Source organism: Lissotriton vulgaris, chromosome 7 (assembly GCF_964263255.1).
Source record: "Lissotriton vulgaris chromosome 7, aLisVul1.2, whole genome shotgun sequence".
NCBI classification, from domain to species: domain Eukaryota; kingdom Metazoa; phylum Chordata; class Amphibia; order Caudata; family Salamandridae; genus Lissotriton; species Lissotriton vulgaris.
Window position 1 is genome coordinate 85,703,150 of NC_141695.1, and position 24,924 is coordinate 85,728,073.

The 24,924-nt window shown below is 45.8% G+C and overlaps 1 protein-coding gene across 1 annotated transcript in view; it reads right to left on the reverse strand.

Annotated features, from left to right (window-relative positions):
• The window catches only part of LOC147700848 (putative DBH-like monooxygenase protein 2), a 477,613-nt gene that overhangs the window by 152,337 nt on the left and 300,352 nt on the right, over window positions 1-24,924 (reverse strand). The window contains exon 11 of the mRNA XM_086929749.1: window positions 699-829. Coding sequence (XP_086785875.1) covers window positions 699-829 — 131 coding nt within the window. The remainder of the gene's footprint in view (window positions 1-698; window positions 830-24,924) is intronic.

Consider the following 24,924-nt stretch of genomic DNA (forward strand, 5'->3'; position numbering starts at 1 on the left):
ACGATGGTGGGTGGATTGCCCCCGCCACGCTGGCTGTTGATTGCTTATCTTGACCATCCTAGAAGGGAAGTCATTGAGCCTCAGAAAATTACAGGTCTGTAAATCTATTTCTGACTTCAAGTGTACCTTAATGGTCTTGGCGTGTTACACCTCAATTGCTGGTTGAATTTATTTGTGTTTGTCAGATCAGTTGATTGTGGGACCACATTCAGTACTTAAGAATGCCCCTTTTTCCAGATGTATGGTCTAAGGCCAAAGCCCGTTGTAATAACCTCATAATGGAAGTACAAGGCAAGCAAGACAGGTCAATTGATATGACATCAAACCCATTGCTTACTGATAACCTCCATTACTCCAACTCCAGCGCTAGTCCCCGTGGCCCTACCGTCCTCCCTGCTTGTGCCCTTTGGGCGGGTGCTGTCCATGATTGGTGTTGGCGGGAGGACGATGAGATTCCTAAATGCCAGACGGATGGACAGAGTTAGAAAAACAGCAATAGTAAATAAACTTTTCACTGGAATTCGAAGGGAAGTATTCACTTGTTTTGAGAGGGGGCTACAGCATAACCTGTCTCTGAGAAGGGGATACACCTCACAGAGCAAAGAGCTTGACTGGAAGATTTGGACTTGGCAAAATGAGAATTAACACTAGCTCATTTATAAATTTACATCAGATACAAGATGAGAATATATACATACTTGGTGATGTCGAAGCCAAGGACTGATGAGACAGGGCTGTATTCTGGGTAGCTCAAGCACTGAGCGATGTCGTTTCTGGGGTAGTAGAAAAGGTACGCAAGGCACATCTCATCAGCAGTGCTAAGACCACCCTGAAGGGAGACACAACCAGACAAGACTAGTTAGGAAGGTGCAGCTATTCCAATGTATTGCCTTGAAGGTGATATGACTGCTACCTGTGGCAAACAAGATTAACAAATAGACTACAAAGTAGCAGACAGTGGCCACGAACATCAGTGCTGCTTGTAATGTGCCTGTACCATGAGGTGTTTCACATTGCCTCATAACTGGACCTCTCTGGTGGGATTCTATTCCTTCTCACCCTATATTCACAGGTCGCACAGGGAAGTGGAAATAAAGTGACAACGATAATTTTACAGTGTGATGTTCCCTTACTATAACCATATATCATCACAAGGACAATACCTTCTATGCCCACGTGGACCAGGGTTACTAATACTTATGCAAATAACGTCCGCCGTGGGACTCTTTTCAAAACCATGGGCCCCCCTCTACCTTCATGTGTGGAAGCTTGCATTCCATGTATTCACTCATACATTTTAAGTGATATCGACACACTTTGAGTTTTCTAATGTAAACGGGAAATGAAACAATGCTTTTTTTTTTAATGATGACTGGTTTCTGGGGTTATTTTTCTGTATTGTTTGTCAGAACATATTTCTTTTCATATGCAGATGACAGTATAATTAATAACATAAGTGCAGGCGACGCAGTGCTCTAGTGTGAAGAACATATACAATAGATACACAAAAGACTCAAAATAAAAAGTTCACTGGTTCTAAGTACGGATGATAAAGAAATGCGGGTGTCACATCCCAGCATGTCGACTAATCAATAGTCAAAGCAAACAAGTGAAACAAATGTTGAAGTTTCGACCCCTGTTGTGTTTCGGGGTCTCCTCAGGACAATTGTCTTCTGACTTAGTCCCTGCAAACATTGGGGCGTAGAAACCAAAGCCCATCATCAATATATTTCCACTAAATTCTTAGGGTGTTTCACTATGAGAAGCTGCCTCACTCTACTCCAACTTACCAAAAGTGGCCACAATAAACGGTCCAATATCTGTGGTTTAAACTCATCCGAGTCAACCACCCATCCCATGTTGTGATTCCAAACTCATCAACAAAACTGGCATGGAATAATCTGCCTGTACGTATATTCTGCAAAAGTCAAGCATACGATGCATGAATCCTCAAAAAAAGTAATGTGATGTTCACTGTTCTAACTCTGGGCAAGCACACTAATTAGTTGTGCTAATGTAAACCATTGTCCCTTTGTATGGTGGAGTGTGTTCATGCAAGTCATTGTGTGCCCATTCTCTGCTAGTTTTTACCCAGATAAAACTGTTGGAGCAATCCCATACGGCGCAATCTGACTACTTAAGGTATTCAGTAAGGCCACAGAGCGTGTTAGTGCATGGACTATCTTTGTACCTCATCATGCACCCTTTCCGTACTGATGCAGAGTCGCTCACCGTGCATAAATCGCGCACCGACTGTTACGATTAGTTCAGTAAGGCATGAGAACGTGTCTGTGCATGGATTGCGTCAATGCTCGTGCATCCTTTATATGCTAATGCCGAGTGTCTCAACGTGGAGCACTTATCTTCCCGCCTCCGTAAATACCAACACATGCTGAGGATGACTGTAACTTAGTTTACTTGGTGTCACCCATATCCCTTTAGGTAACCTATTATAAACCTCACTTGCAGGGCTATTGATCTACTGGGAGGGTTTAAGGTATTCCAGAGAACGTCAGGCGCGCAACCCAGTAACCGCAAAGTGTTGTACTGCTATGAGGTATCCGAATCCAGGCAAAAGGGCGGGCGGTAATCCCTCGTAACCGCTCAAAGTTGGATCCTAAAATCCACACAATTTGCACACAAACAACAAAACCCCTGCACTGGAAAAACAACAATAATGTCTGGGTGACTTCTAGTTACTGTAGCGTAAGTAAAATGTGCACATCGAAAGTTTCTCAAAGTCAGTAGATTGCAAAGTGCCGAGAAAGGAATTTCAATGAAGTAGAGTTCTTGGTAAAAAAACACCGGTTTATTGTTCCTCTTGTACTGGCCAACACGTGTTTCATCGCAGGGAAACAGACTGCGAATCTTCAGGGCTGGGTATAGATACAAAAGATGCATTTGTATGGTTGTTCTATACGAATTAAGTGAAAAGTGGTTGGTGACCATAGGTGAGTGAAAAACTGGGCATGCCATGGAGTGACATTGTGTCAAAAAAGTGACATGGATTTTGTTGTACAGGTGACTTTGGTGTAGGTGAAAGGTGATAATGTTTTTTTAATGAGCATACAGATTGCGTGGATATAGATCCGACTATTAACAATCTAGAGCATTATTAATTCTTAAATGCAGACACACTGACCAGTGCGAGAAGATATAAAAGGTGGCGAAGTTTAGCAACAGTGTCTGTGTTTGTTATCCGGTATACACCCCATTGTGACTCATAGTGACTGTTTAGTGAGCCCATACGAGCTAGTACGTTTAACATTATACATATCTTTTTACTTTTGTAGAATAAACGGTAATTTCGCAAAGTAAAAGTGATTTAGAATTGGTTACAGTAAATAAGGAAGAAGTTGTTAAGAAGAAGAAAAGGGGTGATTGATTTATTGGATAGACTGTTATTTATAGATATTGATGTGTTTCAAAGTAGTCTATTCGATATTTAGAATTTTACCTGGACGAAGATAATAAGATAGAACCCCAACGCTCAGCATGTGATATATGGGACAAAAACATAATCCAAATAGTGAATTGTTGTAGAGCCAAGGGGTAGTGCCAACAATTTTTATAGAGACAGTGATTATTCCGTACGCCACTGGTCACTGTGTGCTCAACACGGAAAAGGAGGATATCTGTAAAGAGGTGCTGTGAAATAACACTTGTATATCTTATCGGAACACCAAATATAGAGTATCTCGTGTTTTTACAAAACACGCATTACGAGCTATAGCGGTAGTTATAACCCGTATCTTAATGAATGTAGGTTGTATTATGGGGTAAGGTCAAATTTGAGTTTTTTTATGCCCAACTGTACGGTATCTCGAGTTTTTTTGCCCAAATGTAGGGTATCTCGTGTTTTACAAGGTACGCTTTACGAGCTGTAGCGGTAGTTATACCCCTTGTCTTGATGATTGTGGCTTGTACTATGGGGTAAAGTTAAATTCGAGTTTTTATGCATGGCGGTGAATAAGACTACAAGACTCACCCTTTTGGAGGAAAGAAACGGAAGTGGTGTTATGACCAAAGCCCAAGAAGGCGATGTATGGGTGATGAAGCTTCTTCGCGTAGATTGATGGTTCCTATGGGTGTACATAAAGCGTGTCATAATTTAATAATGAACAGACGGTTATGTATATCGTACCAAAACTCCGGAGCGGGGTGGTATTTCTAAAGAAAAACTATGGATCAATACTCCTACCTTAATGTAGTCATAAGGAGGCCATAACCGGGAGGAGAAGAGTTTGAAGCGGTAGTGCCCAAAGTCGAGTAGACAGGCGGATACACCTGTAATGGGAGCATGGATAAACAAAGGGCTATGGTGGAATCTTAATCCTTTCTAGTCCGGAGTTTTTCCGAGAAAAGAAGTGATCGGTTCAATAAGCGCGAGATGATTTACCTGACTGGATTGGTTCCCCCTCCTGTAGTTCCCGGTGCCGTTTTTCAAAGACGGTCACCTGACAGGAAGTTGGGACGTCTTTTATGATGTACTTCCGTTTTTTTCTTCCCCCGCTCTTAAAGAACTAGACCGGCGGTGTGTTTTACCTCAAGTTAAAGCTTGACTACATTTAGAAGAAATACTATGAGGCTCCATTGTGTGGAGTAAGTGGAAGACTGGTGATGGAGTTTTTGGAAGAAATACTGATTCATTAAAAAGTCGGTGTTCCGAAAAGGGAATGCAATTATTAAGGACTACCAAGAATCAGTGAGTGGCGGTAAAACAGAAGTTAATTGAGTTGATTCTTGGTCCCATGGATGGGTGTCTCTAGATTTTATCTAGTGTGTCAATCAGCAGACGACATAGCAATAAAGTACACGATTATAAAGAAAAATATTAAGTGAAAATATACAGTTAAATAAACACAGTTCAATGAAACAACAGAAAAGACAGACGTTTGCATCAACATATTAATTCTGTTGTGTAGGCATACTTAGAAAGGCACAGTGATATTTATGCGTATTGGTGAAGTTATGCCTTTATAAATCTATTTTTGCTGTTGCTGTAATGTGGAGATGGGTATATAGCATTGTAAATGTATATATAGTCTTGTCCCAGTGTGATGTTCAGATTAATTACCCAAGAAATATTGCATCTCAGGGTCGTAGTTCAGACCGAATTCTATGCTACGAAGACGCATAATCCAAGTCGCTTCTTTGCGTCTTAGAGCCAGCTCTCGGTTTCCACCCCTTATGTGGATGGGTACTGTTTCAATGCCATAGAAACAGATTCGAAAATCTTCAATGGTAGGTTGACATTTGGCTATATGTAGGGCAACAGGATACTTAGGGTCTTGTTTTTGTATTGCTCTCATGTGTTCGGAAATTCTGTCCTTTTGACACCTTATTGTGCTGCCCACATACTGTTTCCCACATTGACATTCAATTATGTATATTACATATTTCGTAGTGCAGTTGATGTTTACCCTGATATCATATGTGTCTCCATTTGGTCCATTGAATTTTGTTGTCTTGTGTTTAGCCCATTTGCACATTACACAAAAGCCGCATTTGAAAAACCCCATACTGCGTTGTGTCAGCCAGTCCGGGGTCGTGTCTGTTCGTGGAACAGTGGGACTGAGTCTATTTTTCAAAGTTCTTCCTCTGCGGAAAGTTATTTGAGGAGTTGGAGGAATTAGATCCTTGAGCACTGAATCATTTTTTAGCAGACTCCAGTGTTTAGTCATACTGGTGCGAATTGATTTGTGTAGACTATTGAACTCAGTGATCATCCTCACTGTAGAGTCTTTCGCCTTGTTGGAGTTGTTGCATTTAAGTGTCTCTGGTCTTGTAATTTTGGTCAGTCTCTTTTTAGCTGTGGACAGGATGGTTTGAGGATATCCACGTCTCTCGAATCTCTGTTCCATGTCTAGTAGAGTATCCGCCAGGTCGCTCTCCTTGCTGCAGTTTCTCCTGGCTCTGAGAAACTCACCAAAAGGTATGGCTTTGATCTGGTGTGGCGGATGATAACTGTCAGCTCGGAGAATAGCATTACACGACGTAGGCTTTCTGTAAAGTCTACTGTGTAGTTTATTATCGAGGACGTAGAATTCCAAGTCCAGAAATTCCATTCTGGTTTTGCTGGACTTCATGGTGAAGTTCAATTCCCAGGTGTTGTGGTTGAGGTAATCAAAGAAGCTTTGGAGTAGGGGTGGGCGGCCAGCTACGCTCCGTCTGCGGAGTGTGCGTAGTGCCGCCTACTCCGCATTTTGCGGAGCTGGCGGAGCCAGGCGGCACTCCGCAGACGGAGCGTAGCTGGCCGCCACCCGCCTCCCTCCCGCCCTCCCTAAATACTTTAAAATACAATAATCAAATAATTTAAAAAGCACTTACCTTGCCGCCGCTGCCCACCGCGTCCCCGGGGCTCACTTACTTCCGTCTTCCGTCTTCCGTACTAATGCGCATGCGCGGGCGGCCGCGCATGCGCATTTTCACGAGAAAATGCGCATGCGCGGCCGCCCGCGCATGCGCATTAGTACGGAAGACGGAAGATCGCGAGCCCCGGGGACGCGGCGGGCAGCGGCGGCAAGGTAAGTGCTTTTAAATTATTTGATTATTGTATTTTAAAGTATTTAGGGAGGGCGGGAGGGAGGCGGGTGGCGGGGCTGGCGGCCAGTGGTGTTTGCGGAGTGGGGCTACGCGGAGTGCGGAGGTGGGCGTAGTTTCTCGCCCACTTCGCGTAGCTCCGCGAAGCCCCACTCCGCGAACTCCGCCCAGGGTTACTTTGGAGTAGTTCATCCGAGCCTGTCCAGAGTAAGATGCAGTCGTCAATATAACGTCCCCAATATAGTATGGAGTCGGTATATTCAATGCCTTTGGTACCCCAGATGTGATCAGTTTCGAAAGCACCCATGAAAAGATTGGCGAAAGATGGCGAAAACTTGGAGCCCATGGCTACTCCGCGTTTTTGTCGATACCAGTTTTTTTGAAACATAAAGAAGTTGTTGTTGAGGATTAAGGTCATCATAGATATTAACATTTGGGTGTGGGCCCACAGGGATGCCCGTCTGTTTGATAGAACTCGTGTTACAGCTTCTATACCTAGGACAGGATTGATGCTCGTGTAGAGGGCAACCACATCCATTGTCACTATGGTAGTATTTGGTTGCGATTCTAGGTCGTTTAGTACACTCAGTATATGCTTTGAGTCCTGAATGAATGAGGGTAGGTTTTTAACCAGTGGGCCTAGAAATAAATCCACATATTCTGCCAGTCTCTCAGTGGGGCCCCCTATACCAGAGACAATAGGTCTGCCTGGTGGGAAGGGGAGATCTTTGTGGATTTTGGGAAGGGTGTATAGCCATGGGAATGTGGGTTTGAGTACTTTCAGGTACAGGTATTCATCCTCATTTAGAAGGCCATCTTCTTTCCATTTATGTAGGTGGTTGTTGATGGACATTGTTAAGGTGCCCATGGGGTTAAGTGTGATCGGTTCGTAACAAGAGGTGTCTGCTAATTGACTTAGTACTTCGTTGTTATAGTCGTCTGCATTCATGATCACAATGTTCCCTCCTTTATCCGCTTCGCGGATCACAATGGTGGAAGTCTGTGTGAGTGTAGTGAGGGCAAGACGCTCTCCTTTGGTGAGGTTGTCTTTGAAAGTAAATGTTTCATTGAGTTTTTTCGTGTTAATTCTGTTGATATCATCAAGAACTCGTTTGTAGAAAGTGTCAATGTTGTTACCACCTGGTAGTGTCGGTGTCCAAGTGGATTTGCTTTTAAGACCACTAACAACCCCCAGATCTGTGTCTATGTTCAGTTCTTCTAAAAGTTGTCCGATCTCTAAGGGGCTGTCTTCGCATTCAGTAATGGATAACAATAGGTGAATGGCTTGTATATCTTTTATTGTTGTCACATTATCTGTAAGAACATCAGGAATATTTTTTACATTTTTGGTGTTAGTGATTTTTCCAGCAAAATGCTTTTTTAGTTTGAGGTTCCGTACAAATTTAAAGAGGTCTATTTTTGTTTGGCATGTGTCTCCTGTTGAGTAAGGGTTGAAATTGAGGCCTTTAGAAAGAAGATTGGTCATGTCGGGAGTTAGTGGAAAAGAGGAAAGGTTAACCACTTGGACTTCATTATGTTCGGTCCCTATTTCCTTGCTGTCCCTGACCTTAGTTTTTTTCTGTAATCTTCGTTTGCCACCCCTGCTGCCTCTATGGGTCTTTGATCTGTTGTATCCCTTTGGGGTTGGGTCTTGTTCCCTTTGCGCATCCGTTCTAGCTCCACTAAAAAAGGGGTACTGTTGGTATCTTGTAAGTCCCCCCTTTCCCGTTCGGGTTCGCTTACGCCTGCAGAATTTAGGGATGCGTTACTGGATGAGACAGAGCTAGGGGCAGATGAGATGTTGCCACTTTTTTTGGGGTTATTGGGACGAATTAGAGAGTCGTATTTGCGATCATAAGTAAAGATTCGACCATTGCGGTAATCTGCATCATCTCTTTTTATTTGCCTGGCCTTCCTGTTTTTTATTTCTTCCTGATGTTTAAATAATACCTCGTCTAAAATGGTGTAATTTTTTACGGTGGGTTCAGGTAGGTTAAGGTCTTTTATTTCTTGCTCTAGTATCGCAATTTCCCCCAGTAGTTTGCTGGATTTACGATCCGCACTTTCTATCAGAATGTCCATAAGGGCAAAAGAGTTGTTAGTTACGGAATCTTCCCATTTTTTTACTAGGTCTAGATCGAGATCATCATATGTCGGGAAGGTATTGGAGCGCAAGCCTCTCGGTATTTGTTTTAAGCGCATATTGGGCTTTGGCCATAACACCACTTCCGTTTCTTTCTTCCAAAAGGGTGAGTCTTGTAGTCTTATTCACCGCCATGCATAAAAACTCGAATTTAACTTTACCCCATAGTACAAGCCACAATCATCAAGACAAGGGGTATAACTACCGCTACAGCTCGTAAAGCGTACCTTGTAAAACACGAGATACCCTACATTTGGGCAAAAAAACTCGAGATACCGTACAGTTGGGCATAAAAAAACTCAAATTTGACCTTACCCCATAATACAACCTACATTCATTAAGATACGGGTTATAACTACCGCTATAGCTCGTAATGCGTGTTTTGTAAAAACACGAGATACTCTATATTTGGTGTTCCGATAAGATATACAAGTGTTATTTCACAGCACCTCTTTACAGATATCCTCCTTTTCCGTGTTGAGCACACAGTGACCAGTGGCGTACGGAATAATCACTGTCTCTATAAAAATTGTTGGCACTACCCCTTGGCTCTACAACAATTCACTATTTGGATTATGTTTTTGTCCCATATATCACATGCTGAGCGTTGGGGTTCTATCTTATTATCTTCGTCCAGGTAAAATTCTAAATATCGAATAGACTACTTTGAAACACATCAATATCTATAAATAACAGTCTATCCAATAAATCAATCACCCCTTTTCTTCTTCTTAACAACTTCTGCCTTATTTACTGTAACCAATTCTAAATCACTTTTACTTTGCGAAATTACCGTTTATTCTACAAAAGTAAAAAGATATGTATAATGTTAAACGTACTAGCTCGTATGGGCTCACTAAACAGTCACTATGAGTCACAATGGGGTGTATACCGGATAACAAACACAGACACTGTTGCTAAACTTCGCCACCTTTTATATCTTCTCGCACTGGTCAGTGTGTCTGCATTTAAGAATTAATAATGCTCTAGATTGTTAATAGTCGGATCTATATCCACGCAATCTGTATGCTCATTAAAAAAACATTATCACCTTTCACCTACACCAAAGTCACCTGTACAACAAAATCCATGTCACTTTTTTGACACAATGTCACTCCATGGCATGCCCAGTTTTTCACTCACCTATGGTCACCAACCACTTTTCACTTAATTCGTATAGAACAACCATACAAATGCATCTTTTGTATCTATACCCAGCCCTGAAGATTCGCAGTCTGTTTCCCTGCGATGAAACACGTGTTGGCCAGTACAAGAGGAACAATAAACCGGTGTTTTTTTACCAAGAACTCTACTTCATTGAAATTCCTTTCTCGGCACTTTGCAATCTACTGACTTTGAGAAACTTTCGATGTGCACATTTTACTCACTTGCAGGGCTGTCTTCATGCAACGCCATGCAGCCCTGTGCCTCCGGAGACTCATGCGTGTCTCAGTATGCTCTGTGATATAACTATACATAGTCTTCCACTGCTGGCATCTGCCATGGAAAGACTGGCGGGGATGGACATTGGGGGCCCACAGTGGACCCCCCTTCATCCCGGGCCCTTGAGATATGTACCAGCAGGGGGCGGAGCTTGCCGGCTACCGTGATGGCCGCATATTCCTACTGTTCGGCCAAGCCGATTAAGTATCCTGCATTATCCTGCGCCTAAGTGCGACCACAACTACACCCGGTCTTCTCCCGAGCATCGGACTTGAGGGGGAACCAGCGGAGCCCGCTCGGTCAAGCCACAGCGAATTGCAAATCGAAAAGGATGTGGTGATTACCAGCGAGACGGCAGGCCTGGGAGCCTCGGACTGTAGTAGCCAGCAGGTTCGCGGTGCATCACACGACGTGCAGGCACTGGCTGAGGAGGAGGGGCGCTCTGGCCGGCCAGACGAACAGAGCCAGCGGGAGCCAGCGGGTCCTGATTGCTCTGGACCACGGTGCACTGACCAGAGGGATCATCAGGCATCGAGTACGCAACGCTACCCCAAGAGACAGTACAGCGGGGGGTGAAGGAGCGCAGTGAGGTGATACGCGACGGGTCTGTGGCCTGTGGCAGGCACCATAGACGAGCACAGGAGCAAGCGCAACACGATACTTTGAGCGGTGGCCGGTGGATCTTACAACGGAAGCGGAGCTGCGGAGCTGCGGCACTGGCGGTGCGACAGGCGCCGACGGACAAACGCCCTGAAGGCCCCTAGACATTGAAGTGGGCTGCGGAGACTGGGCTGCGCAGAGAGCAGGCAGTGCTCGGAGGCCAGCTCGTAAGTTGGCAGCGGGGGCCCGGATTCCTTAGCGTGTGCCTCCCCCTTCCTCCCCCCCCCCCCAGCAAAGAGACGCAGCCAGCAACTGGTGGCTGAGGGAACAGTAGAACCGTTCTTAGGTATAACGGAACGTCTGGGAGAAGGGAACAGAGAAGTGGGAGCCGGTACTGCCGCATCAAGGCCCAAAACCAGGCGGGCATGCCTACAAGCTACAAAGTGCGACCACACAGTACAGCGCTGCGGCGATCCAAGCTCGGGGGTCCGGAGGGTTTGCGTTTACTTTTGCACACTGGGCACGCAAAACAGCACGCCAGGGGATTGCCAAGAAACGGTGGTGCTGGATAGGGCGGACTGTGGCCGCAGAGCGCCTGGCTGAGTCAGGTCCAGAGCGTAGAGCCCGAGATAAAGGTGGAATAGCCGAAAGGCAAGATGGGAAAGGGTGATAAAACACAGAGCAAGCTCCCCTTTTCGCAGAGACATTTGTAGCAACAAGGATCGCCAGTAGCTGACACTGCGGCAGCGAGCACTGAAGAGGGGTGGGAGATGGGTGCTGACATCAAGACACTCCTGTTATCAATGGAGAAGGGTTTGCAGTCGAGTATATCCTCACTGGGTACTAAACTAGATGCGTTGACCTATAGGATGAACCGCATGGCAGAACGCTTGGACAAGCACGTGGAAAGACTTGATATGGCGGAGCGCAGAGTGACCGAGGTCGAGGAAGCACAGGCGGATCTGGATGTGGGGCACAAGAAAATTGAGAGGCTCATGCAATCCCTACTAGACAAGACGGAAGACTTGGAAGCCCGTTCACGACGCTGTAACCTACGCATTACAGGACTGCCAGAGACCACCTCCACTGCACCAATGGAGACGTTTGTGGAAAAACTGCTTACTACCTTGCTAGGTGATGGAGTATTCTCGTCAATGTTTGTGGTGGAAAGAGCGCACCGCACACTAGGCCCTCGCCCGCGGCCGGGCGCTCCCCCCGTCCCATGATAGCAAAACTCCTCAACTATCAGGACAGGGACACGGCCCTACGGCTAGCAAGATCTCACAAGTCTCTGCAGTTTGAGGGTTTGGCTATCTCCCTGTACCCTGATTTCACTGCCAGGGTGCAGGAGGCGTGCAAGCCCTTCGTGCCCTACAAGAAGCGACTCAGGGAAATGGGCCTAGACTATGCGATGCTGTACCCGGTGAGGCTCAGGGTCAATCGGCAGGGACGGTCGCACATCTTCAGGGACACAAATACACTGCAGAAAGCGCTGAAGAACTGGGCGAGGGATCAGACTAACAGAACCGACGACACATATGAGGAGGAAGAGGGAGGCAGCCGCCTAGATGAACAGGAGTGAGTGTGATCGACTAAAGTGCGGTAGGGCTCGCTGACGGCGATGGTGCTCCCATGCTACAGCTCTTACCTCTCTTCCCCCACCCTTTGCGCAATAATACACATGTTGGAGGGGGGGTTACGAAACCCTGAACATTAGTTGCAAACTCGCCAACAACAGGTGGTCTGTCTTCAGGTAGCCTGTGCAGGCAGTTGGGGTGAAGGGGGGGAGGAGTATGGACCAGTACATGCTTGTCACACAACAATTCTACTTACTGCTGGATCACTTAAGTTAAAAGGCGACCTTGGCCCCAGCGCGCAAAGCACCTTGGGGCGTTTCCAGTCCCAGTTGGGAGTAAGAAGGAAGGGGAGGTGGGGTGGTAAAGGGTTCGGCCAGGCCAGGTTTGGGGAGGTCGGCTGTGGGAGGGGGGTGGGGAAGACGGTGGGCTTTCGGATACACACAGTTGGGGGGGAATCAGGATTAATGTTGCACATTCTGCTTGATCGCACTGCCTACACTGACCTTGTGCTAACTGCTGACAATTGCCCAATGACTTACTTGCGGAGATGACTAGCACAAACCAAGTGAGTGGGAAGGGCGAGATGGTTACGCTCAGGGCACTCTCATGGAATGTAAGGGGTTTGAATGACCATCGCAAGCTCAGAAAGGTCTTGAACTACCTGCAGCGCCAAAACGTGGACTTGGAACTCCTACAAGAGACTCACCTTCCGCTCACAAGTAAAATGCTCCTCAGTAGAGGCCTAGCGGGCAACATTACAGCAGCTGGATTTACAACTCACTCTAGGGGAGTACTGACGTGGGCTAACCCCAAATCGAAATTAACATTGTCCTTAGTGAGAGCCGACCTGGAAGGCCGGTTTTTAATATCACGATGCACTGGGAAGGGATATGATCTAATAGTGGTTATCGTTTACGGCCCCAACTATGACTCTCCAGACTTTTATAGCTCCCTTGCACAGCATTGCCGAGCATATACCACAGCGAGAATGCTCTGGGGAGGGGACTTTAACTTGGTGCTGGACCCGGAATTGGACAGATCTGCGGGCCCACTGCGTAGGCCGTCTGCGGCTGCGCTGACGATACGAACTGAGCTACTGACGCTTGACCTAGTTGATGTGTGGAGAAACAGGTACACAACAAAAGGGAGGTACACGCATTACTCAGCCTACCATGATATTCACACTAGAATAGACTACTGGCTAGCATCATCCTCTCTTACAAGACAAGGCTTAAGGCCTGCGTGGTGCTCACACGTACCCTCTCTGACCACTCACCGCTGCTACTGGTGCTGGAGACCCCAGTGAAGAGGATACCGCCTTTTACATGGCGCTTTCCTCCGTACTCATTGCTGGATGAGCAATTTCGGGGAGAATTAGCTGAAGAGTTCGACAATTACTTTGAAATCAACGTAGGATCGGTAGATAGCTTTCAGACAGTTTGGGAGGCATTTAAAGTATACATACGGGGCATTGCCATGTCTAAGCACTCGAGTGTCCTCAAATCTATACGCCAACGGTTGCTGCACTTAGAGAAGCAGCTCGCTGAGCTGGAAAGACGGCAGCAGAGGGACGCGGACAAAACTGTGGAAGAAGACATAAAAAGGTTCATAGCAGAATACAATGAAGAAGCAGATAGGGAAGTCCAACATATGGGGAAGTACGCGACAGCCCGGACGTACGGAGAGGGGGAGCGACCTAGCTCCCTACTAGCCAAGATGCTGAAAGGCACCAGAGGCAATCTGTACATCTCTGAGCTAAAATCGGCTTCCGGAGAAATAATCACAGACGAGGCTGAGAAAGCAGACGAGCTCAGGTGTTACTACTCGGAGCTTTATACCACTAGATCGGGAAGCGACTCGGAAGACATAGAGGACTACCTGGGCCATATAGATTTGCCTACGCTTACGAAAACTCGGCAAGAGTTTTTAATGCTACCCATCACTAAAGACGAAATATCCGAGGCTATGGCAAGTATGCATACCGGTAGCGCCCCCGGGGCAGACGGGCTCACAGTGGGCTTCTACAAGGCGTTTCAGGACAAATTGATTCCACACTTATCCACTCTCTTTGATGATGTTTGTGTGGAGGGAAGCATTGATAGTAACCATTCTGAAACCAGGTAAGCCCCCAAATGAATTTGGTTCGTACAGTCCATTATCTTTACTAAATGTTGATGCCAAGCTGTATGCAAAGGTTCTGGCGACGCGCCTAGCATTATTAGCCCCTGAGTTAGTAGCCCCGGAACAAGCGGGATTCATCCCTAGCAGAAACCTTACTTATAATATCAGGACACTGCTAGGCACGATGTAACACGTACGACAGGACACAAAGGCCATAGCCATAGTCGATATGGAGAAGGCCTTTGACTCCGTGGAGTGGCCATTCATGGTAAGAGTCTTACGGAGACTGGGGCTTGGTGAACCATTTCTGCAAATGATTGGAGCATTGTATCACCATCCAATGGCTAGACTTCGCATAGTCGATCGGGTCACTGACACTTTCCGGATTAGCAGAGGCACCAGGCAAGGCTGTCCGCTCTCGCCACTGCTATATGCGCTAGTGGCTGAGCCGCTGGCATGCGCTCTCAGGGAATATCACAGCAACAAAGGCATAAACTTCCCAACGTACAAAATTGTCATCTCGACGTATGCAGACGACACGTTGCTCTATGTCCGCGACCCTGAGGTTAACCTCTCAGCGGTACTAAGGGAGGTGGTGCGCTTTGGTGCGCTCTCCGGCCTTAGGATCAATTGGACTAAATCGGTGGCCTTCCCTTTGACTCCGGCTACAGGTCACTTCGACATGGAATACCCGATGCAATGGTCGGTGGAACCGGTACGGTACCTGGGAGTTATGCTTCACACTGACCAGGACCTCCTGCTGCGTGAGAACTATGGGGTGGCATGCAGCAAACTGGAGGATGACGTAGAGGCGTGGTGCAGGCTGCCACTGTCCTTGCTGGGGCGCATAGCCATCATGAACATGGTAGTTCTGCCCAGATTCTTTTTTCTATTTAATGCCATACCTATGGTACTGTCGAAGGTCTTCTTCAAAACTCTGACGCAACTTCTGATCAAGCTGGCATGGGGAGGTAAACAACCCAGGGTGAAATGGACCCTACTCACACTCCCGTATGAGATGGGTGGATTGGGCGCCCCAGACATGGAGCTATACTACAGAGTGGCACAAGCAGCCCACCTGCATTCGTGGGTTCACGGGAGCACGCAAATCCCCCATGTGCGCATGGAACAACTATTTGCTGCCCCGATTCCGCTCCCGGCCACAATATTTAAACCAGTGGATCGCAGAACCGGCATATTAGACTCTATGACAGCCACTAACCATGCACGGCACTCGCTGCAGCGGGCACAGGGCTGTGTCCTGCTGTATTGTAGTGGGAATTCTGTTCTCCTACAGATCTGTGCATAGAGACCTGGAACCTCGGTGAATTAGGATGGTCCAAAACTCACCTCACTACCCAAAATCCCCTTACCGAGCTAGCTACAGTGTCTCATTGGTCATAAGAAACTCCCAATGTTTAGACAAACCAGAACATGAACTTGAAATACCTCAGGCATCGTGGAACACATGAACACTCTTTCGCTATATAATCATTTCAAACCAGAACGTGGAGTAAATGAGGACACGTGCATATTTGAAATATTTATTTACTTATGCAGGGTTCTCAAACGCAGTATCTTATAAAACACTAGCAAACATATTATAAGAAACAAAGTTATCAGCATAGTTACTAGTCCATAGAAAGCAAAAGGTGACAGCATACTAAGATGCTGTAATGAATAGGAATTTACAATACCTAATTCTCACCCTCCCTATTTAGCATAGTATTTTATATCTATGAAGGTCTCATTTGGGTTTTAGCAGGGCGGGCCCATACCTCAAAATCTCAGTGGCAGAGGATCACATCATCTTCCACCAGCTCTCTGCATGCGAAGCACCATCAAGTGTGTTACGTGTGTCTTTTGCAAAGCAATATAAAACCCGCTTAAAGCCAGATTTTGGCATCAGCTGCATTTGTGTTATGTCTATGAAGGTGCGAAGATCAGACCTCACAATAACACTGTGTTATCCTTGGAGGCTTCAGCACTCAATGTGCAGACAGTGTACCAAGCAAAACTGATATCAGAATAATAACATATTATTCTCAAGTAAATCACAACGCTCTTCTAGGTTGAAAGCAAAAATAACAATTATGTGTCGTGTGCAAAGTGAAGCAAAAAAGAAAAATGGCGTTTAAACATTTAATAAGCTCATGCTAACTTAACACAGTATATAGAAAAGAAGTAGCTATATGACACCCCCCCAATGATCCGAGCACGGTCAAAAATAAGGTAAGGTAAGACCAGAATGGGTGCATAAACATGAAAGCAAAGTTCAATAATAATGAGCTGAGTTAATATTCAAAAGCAAATGCGAAGGCCTTACAGCGGCCAAACTAAAAAGTCCTAAACGTTCAAGGCCCACATTCAACCAAGTCAATAGGCCTGGGGCTTGACAAAATCATTTGTACGCAAAAAGTACCATTAAAAAAAATGTAATCCGGAACGTGCAAGTAGCAAAAGTTCTGAAGGCTTCTCAGGACAGGACTGATTATGCAAAATATGCAGCAACAGCCTCCAGCATGAAATCACTGTCATCATCCGAAAACAGTTCAGCCACCCTATCAAGTAGTGGGAAAGAACATACGTTCTGCTCCAGCACAGGATCCTCTAGCATCATCAGAGGACAACTCGTGGGTTCTCAAGAAAGCTCTGTGCCAAGAACTCATGCACTGCTGCTAGTATGTCCCAATGACCCATTAGTCCATGCATCGCTGCCAAGGCCATAATCCTTTCGCCAGAACAAACCAACTCGTGATCAACTACAGGGCTCATCAGATGATTAAAATCGACGTCAGGAGACACCGTCTTGCAGAGACACAAATCAAGGGCCCAGTCGAACTCGCAGCTCAGGCAATGAAACACAGGCTGGACACATGTGAAATGGGAAAACCGAAACGATAATCCAAACGCTGTGCTTAAAGTCGCAAGCGGCAGTGTGCCATAGTAATCAAGCATCCGGTTGCGAAACACTGACAGGAGGGGCTGTGCGGCCACTAACGCAGGACGGGCATCCATGTTTAATAAAACAAAATACCACCAAAACGCCTGCAGCTAATGCTAGCAAAACTGGGAAGCCACCAAACAGGCTTGAAAACAAAGAATGAAAGAAAGCAGGGATGACTCCAAATATTTTCTTGAAGGAAGTCACAAGACCACTGCTAACTATTTTAAAAAAATGAGCGAGGCCAGACGTTGAGGAGGCATTAAAGATTTGATGAACAAGCTTGCTGAAATGTAACGGCAAATCAGTATTTAAAAGCGCCTGCACCTCTGTGCGCTTGTTAGCAATGTGAAGGACAAATGTTTCTCGGGCCGAACTCAGGGCCACTTCTTTTTGAGACAAAAGGGCTCTAATTCTACTCATACCATTGAACTCTGCTTTCAAGGTTGGGATGTACGGCCAGATGGAAACCTCTGAATTCCCATGTGTAGGAGGATACAGAACGTTTTTGCAACAGACCACACGTTCTGATACTGTTACCACATAAGCGATACCTTTAATTAACCCACAACATTCTTCGTTGTTCAACAGTAAATAACTACCGTTCGCCAGTAAAGTGAACGTGGGAACTATTGCGGGAACCAGAGTACCTTTCAAAACACAGGCTAAATTCGGCCAGTCCTGGTTACAAGTACCGTGCAACTGGATGTGTCTGCATATCAATGAATGATCAGGTGTCTCTGTGCATTCCTCACCTTTAAGATAAACTTCTTTCTCGTCTTTCAGGCATCGATAAGTGAATGGAAGCGACCATGCCTCATGGAGAAATGAGCTACCTAATGGTTCATATCTGCCTATCGCAATATATTGCATACAATTTGTAAATGTGTACAAAGCAAATGGTAATGTGATTAGCCCGTGGATAAGCCACGTTGCAGCAGTGGCTACATCTACAGAGAACGGTAAAGACTCCAACTTCTCAATGTGTAACATGGAAAAGGATGCATCACGCATTGAAAGCATGCGCTGCTTGTCAGTCAAATTAAAAGGGGCAATGAGTGAGGGCAGGTTCATGTAATTCCAAGGCATTCTACCAGCCTTAAGCGTCTGCAGGGTCCACGCAAACTGCATAATGGAACGCAATTGATTTTGACCATGGTATAACACTGACACTTCATCATGTACAATATCAACAACAGAAGACACAATATTATTCAATGTGTAAATGCGTGATGAAAGCATGTTAATACTCTTATCCACAACAGCAAGCACTTTTTCCAAATTAGCTTGATCAATTGCTCTAAGGCGCTTAGCAGCCTCAATCTGTGAAGTTTTCCAGATTTCATTGTAAATTGCATACATCCATCTTTTAGACCTACCACTAGCCGGGCCTTTTATGAAATCATTTAAATCCACATCATCTGTCAGTTTGGAAAGATATAACCTAACTGGAGCCAATATAGAATGTTGAAGCCAATTCTGACACAATTTGCCTACAGAGTAAGTGGTGACAGAATGGTCAGATGCAAAACGGGGATCAGGCCTGACTTGTGTAAAACCGTCAGATAAACCCAGAAAGCGACGTTGGCACGAATCAGAGCTTCTGTGCCACATTAATCAAACCTTTGGATTCAAACTGGACACATTAAAGGATGAATTGTGCAATTGTGTTTGCAAGTCATCAATGGAAAACTGTGTAAAATTATTCCAACCGGAATATTCTTCCAAAATAGGGATAGTAGGTGTATTCAACTTTTTAGAAGTAGCCAATCCAAAGTATGTTGTCTGGAAAATGGTAGAATTTAAAAACAACATATGATTCGGGATGAGACATGCACGGTGCAAAGCCTCAAAGCCTTGTATCTGCCAACTTTTAGAACCCCAAACCGATTTAAGGTCAATGGTCTCTTCCATAGCTCGTAGCTCTCTACAGCTAATTTGTCTAGGAGTGTCTTCGAATACAACAATTTTGTATCGGTAAGTCTAACTTTGGACATGGACTTTTGTGTCATTTTAAAATAAAAGGACTCAGGATTTGATTGATTAAAGTTGGTAAAATAAGTGTACTTTTTCAAAAATGTACTAGAGCTGCCTTGTATTGGCACTGGGCAATGTTCCCACTGTGTGTAATTTACAGTAGCCCTCTGGAACTTGTTTTTTGTAGATAATGGTTACCAAAATGTTGGAAGCAAAACAATTCGCCATATTTAGCAGATTCTAAATATAAATCTTCAGCATCAAAGGCAGCATAATATTTCAAATCAGCAAATAATGATTCTACGGCCTGAATATCCCAATCATCAGAACGTATGTTTTGTTTCACCACATCCCCTCTTGTTCACTCTGAGCACATTTGGGACATTAACTACTTCAGTAGGGCCATGGATTTGAAATTTAACCGCATCCCACACAATCCCATTAAGAACAGGCCAAGCAGTGATGTTAACAAAACTCAAGTCTCTCTTCAGTCTGTGTGCAGAATGTGATGAGGAAAGGGGGCCCAACGTTCCATTAGGATGCCGAATGCATGTTCTCTCCTCGACATAGTGTCCATCGATAAGTCTGAAAAAATAAAACACAAAGCCAATTGACATGAAAAGGTAAAATGAAAAAAGTACCAGCCAAATATATGTCCAAGGGGGGATCAAAAAATGTTTTTTAAATAAAGCGGAATAGACCGCAAAACTTGAGGGTTTTTTCGAATTCACTGAAACAGAGTCAAAGGAGAATCTGGATTCTGTGGCCAAACGTGTTTGCAAATCAGGCATCGATAAGTCAGCAGGATAGGCGTGATCTAGGTCATCAATGGTATTAACAGGCAAAGTACTTAATAAAGTATGGGAAGCAGCAGGCATCTCGAGGGCCACTTCTGGCTCAGCATTAGAAGTAGTGGCCAAAACAGAATTTATCACAATCGAAGGACAGGAGACCGCCGGTGTCATACTATGAAGAATCGGCCACCCTGTGTATCTTGACATTGTCAATTGACATAAACCTGTTTTCCTTACGACCTGGAAGTGGTGGTAAAATGACTGTTCTTGTGCCCTTCACTCCAAGAACGGGAACCGGAGCTCGATAGGAAGGACCAAATTCTTTCTTGTTATCGATCTTCTCTCGAACCAGTTCTCCAACTCGGGGTAGCCAGCCAACTACCGAGATCTGCAACGCATCATCCGATTTGGAGGGCAAATGTTCCTTTGCAAGACTGTCTCTGGTCTTTTGTAGATCCTGTAAAACATTGCAATGTTCATCTACGTCAAAGGCCGTGGCTTGGGCCACGCAGTCTAGACCGTCGAGGTCAGGGACATACATCTTGATACCAAAGAGCATTTTGTACGGGGTCCTCCCACCCAGAGACCTTCTAGGGAGATTATTAAGAGCACGCTGCATGCCATTCAGATGGGCCAGCCAGTTTCTGCCAGTGCCTATAACTCGAGCTGTCAAAGATTGCTTTAAGACACGGTTCATTCGTTCCACTACACTATTACCCTCAGGTCTGTATGGAGACGAAAACTTGACTTGGACTCCCAACGAAACCATAGCATCCTTATACGCCTTAGAGGCGAAAGCCGGACCCTGATCCGAATGGAAGGTACCACAGGCAAAAATCCCTACAAAGACACGCAAATCTCTAATGACAGTCCGTGAATCAGTGCTGCGATGGGGCCAGACCCACACAAAGCGTGTGCATGAATCAACTGCGACTAAGATGTACTTATACGCAGTATCAGAAGAAAAAAGGACCGCAGTGATCTAAATAAACGCGACCCAGTGGTTTATTAGATATGTACAACTGTGTCTGAGGCGGACACGCAGCAGTCGAAGGCTTAATCTGCTGGCAAATATCACATTGAAGGACATAATCGCGAGTCTGTTTGTACAGTCCTCGCCACCAGAAACGTTGTTGTAGCTGAGTTACAGTGGCCGAGATGCCCGCATGGGCAGACGCCACACCTTCATGAGCCGCTGTAATCAACATAGCCCTGCGATCCATGTTGGGAATCAACCGTTCCCCAACTTCAGGAATTTTCACATAAGGAACCTTATCGGGACTTAAGTGGTATGTGTACTTAGAAGGGAACCCCGTAGGATATTTACCTCCCTTCTCAGTGGCAGCAACAGCCGCCAAGATGTCATCATATATTTTACTTTTGGACCGTGTAACTGCTGCAACTAAATATTTGGATACCGCTGATTTTGCGGCTTCATCAGCAAGCGAGTTACCGACAGCGTGAACCCCAACACGCTGATAGCCAAGAGTATGAATCACAAACACAAGTGGCAACTTTTCCTTAAGTTCAGCCACTCGGACCCAGTTCATTTTATGTTTTATGGTGCTACCCTTGGAATCAGAAAGTAATTCTGAATCCAAAAGAACAAGTTCTCATTGTAAGACTGGACACAGTAGTAAGAATCACTTACGATAAGTGTTGTCACACTAGGATCAGGGTACTCCAATGCAAGAATCAGCGCACGAAGCTCTGCTAATTGTGCAGTGCAGTCCCCTAGTGTCTGCGTGTGCACAACACTGGACTTGAACTCATCGTTCACCATGGCAAGGACCACAATGGCGCATGCGGAAACTTAGGCATGTTTAGAGCCATGCGCAACTTGCGCCGAACCATCAGTGTAAATGATGCAATGGAAATCCTCCAAAGGTCGCATTCCTAAAGGAGCCAGATGAACGAATTCATACTGTAAGTACTCCTGCAACCGTAACGAGGCGTCAAAAATAAACGTGACATCCTGGGACGTCAAGGATGCAGCCCATTGAATCCACCGAGGGTGCAAAGCTTTAGAATTTGGTACACTGGCTTTCGTAACTGCCACCAAGGACACGGGGTAACAACCAAAATGCGTTTCCCCTGCGACAGGGCATGTTCCTCGAGAATTGCCATCTGCACAACCGTCAAAACCTTCTCCACAGTGGAAAAACGCATTTCAGCCGAAGTGTACAAGTGTGACTTGTAAGCAATAGGAACTGTGTCTCCTTCATTAAAAGTTAGGTACGTGAAACCTACCGTCCCAGGGATAATTCTTATCACCAGGTTGGTCTGGTTATCACGAGTCTGTAAGTAATTTAGAAGCGAGCAGATCAGCTTGCAATGACTGCAGAATAGCTGATTGCTCAGGCAGCCAGCATGATTTGGAAAATGATGGTTGTATCAAAGCATACAGAGGCTTGATACGCTGGGCATATTCCGGAATGTAAGTCCTCCCGAAATTCAAGAAGCCCAGTAATGATTGTAATATTTTCAGTGTTGTCGGAGCGCGCAGTTGTGCGCATTTCTCAAGGAAGTGAGGAGCTAATCCCTTTCCCTCATTGTTGAGCTCGTAGTCCAGAAACAACACTGTGTACTCTGCAATGTGCGACTTTGCAAAGTTGAATTTGTAACCTAAGTTTGCAAAGGTACAAATAATCCCGTTGACTCGACACAGGTGCTCCCAAAGTTCGTTGTCTGTGAGATAAATGTCATCCACATACGAACAAGCATCCGGGTCGATTCTCTCCTAAAGAGACACTATCCGAGCAGTAAAAATCCCAGGACTATTCTTATAGCCCATAGGCAAACGTCAAAATGTTTTTGGACACCGCCGCAAGTAAAGGAGGTCCATTGGGAACTTAGACCATCCAATCGATGGGCATAAAAACCATTGGGAATGTCAAGCGTGGTCTTAAACCGCTTACGCACAAGACTATTCACTAGTGCAGAGCCGTGAGTATTCTGTACTGCACAGTTACGGCAATGCGAGTTTAAATGCCGGTAATCCAATACCAAACGATATGAACCGTCCGGCTTGTTCACAGTAAAATGAGGGTTATTCATCGGTGACACACATGTTTCAATTACACCTTGATATTCCAATTGTTCAAGGATAGCTGCAACGGAAGCCTTTGCTTCACGTCGTATGGGATATTGAGGTTGAGGTTGTGGCTGAGACCGCAAAGGAATCTCGTGGCATGGGGACAATTTATCCCACCACATTGATAGCGGTACACAGCCGGCGCTAGAGCCAGAGCCCACTCTTCTGCAAAATGCAGCGCATCCTCCTTCGAGACTGTGTTCGCGAAACTGGGGAGGATTACCTCCTCCCCTCGCGGAGCTGCGAGAACAAAAGGTGGGGCCAGTCAGCCTCCGAAAGCAAAATGTCATATGTAGACGAAAGATTTTCCCAAAATACCCCTTTTATAGTTCGCTGTATGTCACCTTCTATTAACAGGACAATTTCAAAAAGTCTATCAGGGGGAGCAACTCTGGTATCTGCTGTTTCAATGACAACATAAGTATCAGTCGCTGTCACCTTCAGTAGTGGACGCAGGGCCTCTCTCACTATGGTAATCTCCGCCGCGCTGTCCACCAAGGTCAGAGCCTACGTCAGATTCCGAAGCCGCGTTCTCACTATCTGTGGCATATCGATGCGCTGTTAAGGCTGTGACTTTCTTCTTGGCAAACTGCGGCCTCTTAGGCGTAGAGCCTTCCTGCTTTTCTGTACCGTTCCTCGGGCGGGGCTGGTCACGTCCTTGTTGGCCACCCCGACCCCTGCCGCCCCCTCCATCACCGGTTGTCGGGCCGATGAGTCCTGAAAGGAACGAGGAGAGCGTTGGTCAGAAGCCTGAAATCGATCAGGAGTTTTAATCGTTGCGCGATCGCGCAAGTCATCGACTGCGCAGGCAACGGAGATGCAGGACGAGATCGCTGTGTTTGTTGTTGTTGCTGTTGCTTACCCTGTTTCTGTTTTTAGGCCAATTTTGTTTCTTGGACTTGGGCTGAACTTCCATTTCCAAAGCTTGTCCCTGGGGCTGCTTTTTATCCTTAACAGAAAAAGGCTTAAGTCCCTTACTATTGCGACCCACAGTTTTATAAGCCGCCACAATAATCTTCGCTAACTGTCGGGGTTTCTCGGCCTCGGGAAGCGCCGCCAACGCGTTAGCAACCTGAAAGTTCACTGCATCCCCCTTGACATTAGCAAGGATCAGATCGCAAACCACATCAAAAGTGCCACACAGGCGCATGCCCAACTCAACCGCAGACTCTGGTCCGTGATCATCTTGAACACGTTTAAGGACCGTAGACAGCACTGACATAGACGCGGTGCCGTAGCACCTTGCATACACCGCTGCAAAAGTCTTACCCCAGGTCTCACAGTCAACGAGCTCAGAGGCCAAATCTTTAAGCAAACTAAGCATAAGAATCCAGTGTTTTTCACCAGGAGTCGTATTAATACAGCTTCCAGCTGGTCAAATTTCTCGGCAAGCCAGAAAGGAAAATCATCCTTATCCTGGGGCTTCTTGCCCATTACGGCATTGACCATTACAGGACTGAGTTTCAAACCACGCTGTCCAGCTGGAAGCGACGCACCCCCCGGGGCTCCACCCGGAAGATTACGGCCCATGTAATGCACTAAGGCTCTAATCACGGCAATTGCGACTTCATTTAGTTGTCGAAGTTCAGACACGTTACAATTGCCGTGTAGAGGATGAGGAGTAAATCCTGCCAAAACAGGCCAACTAGCGCCTGGTATGGACAAAGGACCTAACCTCGGAGCAGACA